The sequence below is a fragment of the Gossypium raimondii genome, chromosome 10, assembly GCF_025698545.1.
Source record: "Gossypium raimondii isolate GPD5lz chromosome 10, ASM2569854v1, whole genome shotgun sequence".
In the NCBI taxonomy this organism is placed as follows: domain Eukaryota; kingdom Viridiplantae; phylum Streptophyta; class Magnoliopsida; order Malvales; family Malvaceae; genus Gossypium; species Gossypium raimondii.
The window spans coordinates 31,473,211-31,481,406 of NC_068574.1; the positions used below are offsets into that span (position 1 = coordinate 31,473,211).

At 26.9% G+C, this 8,196-nt stretch overlaps 1 protein-coding gene across 1 annotated transcript; it reads left to right on the plus strand.

Moving 5' to 3' along the window:
• Positions 1 to 382: 382 nt before the first annotated feature.
• Positions 383 to 7,008, plus strand: LOC105774942 (probable glutathione S-transferase). Its single transcript, XM_012597511.2, has 2 exons — positions 383 to 753; positions 6,457 to 7,008. The coding sequence occupies exons 1-2, from the start codon at positions 445 to 447 to the stop codon at positions 6,820 to 6,822; spliced, it is 675 nt and encodes a 224-aa protein (XP_012452965.1). The 5' UTR covers positions 383 to 444; the 3' UTR covers positions 6,823 to 7,008.
• Positions 7,009 to 8,196: the final 1,188 nt, after the last annotated feature.

The window sequence follows — 8,196 nt, forward strand, 5'->3', positions numbered from 1 at the left end:
TTTTAATATTTATTTTATAGTGGAACGATGTGTAATAAATAAAATAAAACTATAACAAAATTTTGAAGCCCCATGTTGTGGAATTTGAAAAGAGAAATTGATTTAACAAAATACACTTAAAATTACTCACCGAATTTTAAAATTCTTTAAACTTTAAAAATCTTAATAAAATCAAATTCTTTCTCTAGATCTCTGAAATGAAAAGTCAAACACCATAAATAAAGTCGAACACGAAACCCTGATCTTTGAAATATATGAGGGTCACTTTCACCGTCATTAAGTATAAGAAATTTTATATCAACAGCTATATGGACTTATACAATATAAAAATTAAATATTTAATGAATTCATAGATTGAAACTTATTCTCCAAGCATGAAGTCCATTTATATTAACTTTGGCCTGTCAATAGCATCGTCATTCTTGAGCTCAACAAAACAAGGCAATGGCAGAAGTGAAGCTCCACGGCTTCTGGTCAAGTCCTTTTAGTCATAGAGTGATTTGGGCTCTGAAAATCAAAGGAGTAAATTATGAATACATAGAGGAAGACCTTTCTAACAAGAGTGAACTGTTATTGAAGTACAATCCTGTTTACAAAAAAATCCCTGTCCTTGTTCATGGCGGCAAGCCTATTGCCGAGTCCCTCGTCATCCTGGAATACATTGAAGAAACTTGGCCCAACAATCCACTACTGCCGATTGATCCTTATGACAAAGCCATAGCTCGATTTTGGATTCAGTTTGGAGTAGACAAGGTGATTTAATTCTTTTACATGTATTCATCTCACTTCTTTTTTAATATATAGTGGATTAGATGGGGTGGTCTTCTTGGTTCGGTTGGCTTGAACCGAGTTTAGGTAAAGATTTTATGAACCGTTGAGTTTGGTCCAAATTTAAATTAAATAAATTTAAATTTTTTTATTTAAACTTACTAGAAATTATATAATAAATTAAAAGTTAGTATTTATGGAAGGGTATTTTTCTTTAAAGGTACATATGTCTTCTTTTTTTTAATATTCTTTGAATATTTTACTATAAGAGAAATATCTCTGTACACTATCTATAGAGTTTTAGACTCTATAAGTAGGGCTAAAAGATTGACAAGTATTTTATACTGAAACAATAAAATATATTAAAACTACATTTGACAATTTTGAAGGTTGCTTATAGAATAAAAATAATATTTTGTCAATGTATCAAATACTAACCATTTTATCAGTATTTCTTTAGAACACTTGTCAAATATTGACCCTACTTACGAGTCTAAAACTCTTCTGGCATTGTACTAAATATTATTCCATAAATTAATATGAAATTGACAATTATTTGGCACACTATAAGTAGAATTTTAAACTCTACAAATAAAGTCGATGTTGACAAATGTCTTATAAAAATATAATAAAATATTAAAATAAATATTTTAAAAAGAAGACACATATCAATTTTAAAAATAATTATAAATTTAAAAAGTGAAAGCAAACTACCCACCTTATAAAGTTATAGATTTTTAAATTTTTTTATTATGTTTTGAATAAGTAAATGAGCTAGTTTGATTGAACTACATTAAACTTGGACCTAAATTTTTTTTTAAATAAAGTCATGCCAGGATCCGCTGCCCATAGACATTTCTAGGAAGGAGGAGCCCAAAAATTGTATTTTCTTAATGATTGCTCTGAAAAATTAATTTGGATAAAAAATATGTTTAAATTTGTAAATTCAAAATTGTTTGTTTGAATATAAAATAAAAATTGAATTTGAATTATGATAAATGGAACACCAATTGAACACCCAAGTCTAGAATGTGAAAGTATTTTAGGAAAATGTACAATCTATATATTACCATACTTTCTCTGTCCTCTTTCGAGTTCTACACGATGAAATTTAATCTAGATCAGTTATGGAAATTGCAATTTTATTCCAGTTATATAAATTCATCTTAAAACTAATGTGTAATAAAAGTTATTTATCAATTTGACTATTTTGTTTATTTTTCTAATGATCATATTTCTTTTTGCATGATTATGTTATACCAAATGTCACATAAATATCGAAATCAGCAATGTATTTAATATATTTTTGAGGCAGTTTTGGATAATAAATTTCAAAAATTAAGATAGTGATTTGTATTTTGATTCAAATGAAACTTTTATTTTATGCTTAATTTATAAAGTTAAAAATTCAATAATTAAAACACGAAAAATTGAATATAAACTCAATATAAATTGACAAACATGTTAGATCAGCATACAGTATAAAAATTTATATTTATATATAGATTACTTTGAAAACAATTATGAAAAGAAATAGAATAAATATGTATTTAATATATTCTCTTTAAAAAGTCTCTTAGTGAACATGGTTTTCTCTTTGGAATTAAGTCAAATTTTATATAAAAAAGTTAACAAATTCAAAATAATAAAATTTATAAAGTGATTATAGAATTTTATAGAATTTATAAAAAATTTAAAAACAATTATTAAAATGCATGTTCAAAGACAAATAAATATTCAAATTCATCTAAACTTAAAAGATACATTTGTTTTTTCCGAATATATATATTTAAAAATATATATTTTAATAAATATATGTATTTTAATAATTATATATATTTTGATAGGAGGAATTTGGATGCGCATGTGTTCGAGTTCATTCGGAACATGCATTTTAATATTTTCACACTTTCATTTTTCTAGTTTCATAAGATAACTTTAAAGAAATCTCAAATTTTAGTTTTTCTTTTAGAGTTTTATGTATTTTATATAATTTCTATAGTTTGTATAATTTCTTCTTTATAAATTTCTAATTTATATTTGTTGAAATTTTAAATTTTCTTTAAGTTTTATAAATTTGCAATAATTTTTATATAATTTTATAACTTCTTAATATTTTTTCTATTTTCTATTTTTCTATTATTTTATTTTTAGATTTTAAAATCATTAGTCAAAAATTCAATTAATAACATTAAACTCTCTTAGAGTGCCATGTCTTTAGGAGTGTACAAAATTGATTTGATTCAAAAACTCGATAAAAATTTAAATTTTGAATTAAATAGTTCGAGTTATTTGAGTTAATCAAGTTATTCGGATCGACTCAAATAAAAATTAAGTTTTTCGGTTTAACTCGAATATGAATTACACAATTTTAGTTATCCGAAAATCAAAATAAGAAAAGACAAAATTAAGTCATTTTGATAAATGTTTACTTTTTAAAAGTTAAAATTCAAAATAATTAAGTTAAAAGGCAAAACTACGTCATTTTGATAAATGTTTACCCATTAAGTTAAAAGGCAAAATCATTATATTGTTCATGTAGTTAAATAATCTTGTACTTCGTCTACTAGTTAAATAATCAGTCCATCTAAACGCAACATTAAATATAAATAATAGGATTCGTTAACTCGACTCGATTTGACTCGAAATTTTTTGACTCGATTCGAAAAAAATTCAAATTGAGTTTGGTTGCTAAAATAGGATTTGTCAACTGGACTAACTCAAAAAGTTTTTACTCGATTCAACTCAACTCGATTGAATACTCACCCCTACATGTCATCACCTCTTAACGACGTTAAAAATGACTAAATAAATTGAGTAATTTCAAGTTCAGAGACTAATTATGTGTGTAATTACCTTCGCATGTCTCAATGTCCAATATGAAGGAAGTTGCTATTGTGTGAAATCATCTAAAAATCATTTAGGATCATTTTGTAGGTGGTTCGAAGTGTCTAAGCTCAAACTTGAGCTTTTATAGGCTCAAAATACTCAAAACAGTGCAATGGCCCAATTTTAAGGGCTAAGTATTGGTACATAAAATCCATGTACCAACACCCTGGGTAAGGTATCGATCCTTAGATCCTATATATGAGTACTTTGCGCAAGAACAGTAGCTTTTTAGCTAACAGTAGCTTTTTAGCTACTAACTTACAATGTTTTGATACTTTTGTATAAGTATTGGAACATAAACCCCTAGGGCTAAAAATCTATTTAAAAACATTCAATTTCATATCCAAACACTTCCATATCATTACAACAAGTCTCAAAACAATATGTAACAAAATTTAAACTCAAATACACATCATAAACATATTCTAGTTGAATCACGGATCAAAGCTTCATTAATAATATTAACATAGGTTTGAAACCTAAACCAAATTTACAAATTTCAAGTTCAAATTAAGTCTTTTGTACATGCCAAGATTCATACACCAATGAAATCTAAAACAAATGAAATACAAAGTCAAGCTCGAACAGTGGTGCAGTGCTCTCAAGCCAAAATCACAAACTTCTCTAATAAGTCCTTGACCTATGTATTTATTCCATAATTTAATCAATTTCCTAAACATGTTAATTTAGGAAAAGTAAAAGTATCCAAGGGTGCTTTCCTCTTGGATGCACATGTACTCAATATAAACCTTCTAAACACTTGAATCCAACCTCATCCAAGCTTGAGATTCTATCTCTCATCATTTTCTCATACATCAAAACATAACAACATATTAACGCATAAGCTTCCTAAGCTTTCTTATAGCATCCAAACTCAAATATCAAATTAGGAGAAACAAAAAACACCAATATTTATCTTATTGAAATTTTCTCTCTCTCTAGCTTCAACTTCTCTCACTATACTCATCCAAACGCTAGGCTAAGAATGGAGGGTTGAGAGTGAATTCAAACTTGAAATTGAGTTTTCTAGTTGATTTTTGCAAGAATACAAATTTGGATATTGGATTTTAGGTGAGATTTGGAGAAAAAACAATAAAAATGAGAAATGAGAAAGAAAGATCCCATAGCAAGAAGGTGAAATAGCAAAGTGGGTGAGAAGAGAGATGATTTCTCCTTCTTTTTTTTTTTTTTTTTCATTTCCATTTTAAAATACTAAAAGCTTGCTCAAAGTCAAAAGGTCAAAGTTAAACTAAACGAAAATAAAATGCGTGGCCCACAATTCATCTCTTCATTCTATTCACATCCAAAGGTCTAAATTTTTTCCACATGTAAAATATATTATAAGAATAATATTTCCAATATATAATTCTTGAGAAATTAAAAATATGTCCTTTTGTTGTAAAATTACCATTTTCCCTTTTTGCCTCGTTAACAATTTCTTCACGAAATTAGGCACTTGACCCTTTCCAAGCTCATAAATCATATTTAACCTTTAGTTTAAATATATGGGTGGTGAAAATTACATATTTTCCCTTTTCTTGATAAAATAAAAAATTTGCAATTTAGTCTATGTACTTTCAATTTTTTTTTCAATAGGGTCCAAAAGTGATTTTCAACACACCACTACACATTCCAAATCACCCCTCACCAAATAATTAATAATAACTCATGTTTTTCTCTTTTTTTTTCAAAATTGCATTTTATTCCTCTAACCTTTTAGAATTTACAAGTTGACCCTTTTTACCACATTCTCACATTCAAAATTCTTTTGACTGATTTCCATAACCAATATCAATTTTAATTTTATGACAATTCTCTATCTTACTTGTTTTCATTTTTTCTTAGAATTTCACTCTACCCGGTCCTGAAACAGTGTCAGATATCGAAAATATTTGGAGCGTTACAGTATAAACAAAACAAAAAATTTTAAAGGATTTAAGTTGAAAAATTACTATGGCTCACTGTTTCTTTTTATCTTTCTCTTTCTTTAGTTTACAACAAGTTTACTTTAGTATTCCTATCATTTTGCAACTTGTCTTCATAAAAGGTTTTGAAAATACTAAAATTTCTAATCTCAAACATTTTCTTTTTTGAAAAATATTTGTTTAGAAATTGATGTTAATTTTTTAGCTGATCATCATTTTAATAGAAAATGTTTGTTTGATATATCAATATTATTATTTAAATGGTTGATTAAGTTAATGTTACTCATCAATTGGGTTCCAATTCAGTTTAGAAATTATCAAAATTAATTCCTTTTATAATAGAAAATATTTGATACACTGCTAGTGGTGGTTTTAAACTCTACAAGGAATGTTAAGAGGTTAACAAGTGTCCTAGGGTAACAAAATTATTAATATATATATTTTAAAAAGGACACTGTTAAATTTTTAAGGTTGTTTGTAGAATAAAAAAAGTACACCGCCAGTTTACCAAATACTTACATTTTATAAAAGAACTACCATTGCTACAAGAGTATTTTTATCATTCTATATTTATTTAAAATCTAGAAAATGTGTTTAATAGAATTTAAATTGAAAATGCCATGATTTTTAATATTTTAATTTTAACATTTCAACAAAAAAGTGATTTATTTTTACATCAATCTTTTACAAATATATTTGTTATATAAAATATTTCTCCTCTGTCATAATTTACTTATATATAAAATTCAAAGAGGAAATAACCAAAACTGCAAAATCGTAACATCACATCACTATCACAGTTTAAATTTATAATTTTTTTCCTCTCATATTCATTTATTAATAGAATATTAAAAATGAATCATGATCATCTCAGGGTCCGATTTTCAGTGACTTTTTTCGATCAACGGGTGGTGAAGAACAAGAGAAAACAACAAAGGAATTATTAGAAGCCTTGAAAATCATAGAAGAGCAAGCACTTGGGGACAAGAAGTTTTTTGGTGGCAATGCCATTAATTTAGTGGATATCTCTTATGGGATGATAGCCTATTGGTTCAAAATTATGGAAGAGGTAATTGAAGTTAATGTTCTGGAACCGAACACCTTGCCTCGACTATGTCAATGGGCTCAAAACTTTATGGAAGTTCCTGTCATCAAAGAGAACATCCCTGACCGTCATAAAGTGTTCGCCTATCTTAGACATATTAGGCAGAAGCTTCTCTTGGAACATCTTAACAAATAGTTTCAACAGAAATTCATATACTAGTTCTCTCTATATATATTTATAATGTGCTTGTTATGTTGTATTGTAATATGAATAATAGAATTGTTAGAGTATGCTCAAAGGCGAATCATGAGATGATTGTAATAATATACTTATTTTACCTCGTTTATTAATATAAGACATTGACATTATTATTTCAGTTTATTTTTGTGTATATAAATAAATTATTTTATAATAATGTCCTGAAAATAATATGATTATTCTTAAAAGGTCCTTAGTCGAGAATTATTGTAGGATTGGGCATTAATAATGCATTAAGACTAATGTGTAGTTTATTGATATCAAAGTGTTGTCATTGATGTGGGATGTCAAAATCAATACATGAGTATGTGTGTTAGAGAACAACATATTGGATTGACCTGCTATGAGTATGTTTCTTGGATTATTATGTAATAGTCACAACATTACTCATAGTGATTACTATGCATACGATCCTCAGACTTGAGATCATCATTATCCCAACATCGTGAGTCGTATATTTGATATAGTCAAATGTCCACTGTTACTAGTTGTTCTATAAAAGTTGATGTTGGATATACCACAATCTATGTAGTGGGATATGGTTGATCAATATAGGATTTGTCCCTCCTACATAATGGGAGCAATATCTTAAGCCACTTGATTGAGTGAGACTAGAAATGCATGGCCATGCTTGAATAAGTTCAAATGAGATATCATACTTATTTGTTTATCATAGTCTACTCAAGATATCAAGAAACATTAGATGGACTATGCAAGTGTGACTATTCCATAACTTGTTTCCATTCTAGATATAAATGAAAAATAATTTAATACATGAATGGTTAATCACATAGAGATTATGTCGAATCATGACTTCTTGTAACTTAGGTAGCAATGATACATTGCTAGATGCCACTCATTGTTTATAATATTAGAATCGTTCTAGTATTACTACTAACGTTACAAGAACCTATAGGGTCACACCCTATGGTTGAAACAAACGGAATCCAAACATTGCTGGTATTATTTTTTGGCTATCACATGAATTAAATTGATTATAGAATTAATTTAATTGGGCAGTTAAATATCGAACGAATTATATGTACAAGTATGTTGTACACATAATGAGAACATGGTTAAATTAATATATATGAATTTGATTCGTATAAAATTTAACTAAACATAATTTACCGAAATCCTTGTTATAATTATTTTAATTATAATTTACGATAGAATATTATTATAATTATTGTAATTGTAATTTTTCGGTCAAACATTATTATAATTATGGGAATTATAATTATTGTATTTGGTTAATTATTATAATTAATTTTGATTCATATAAGATATCAACTATTCCCGAATTAAGAA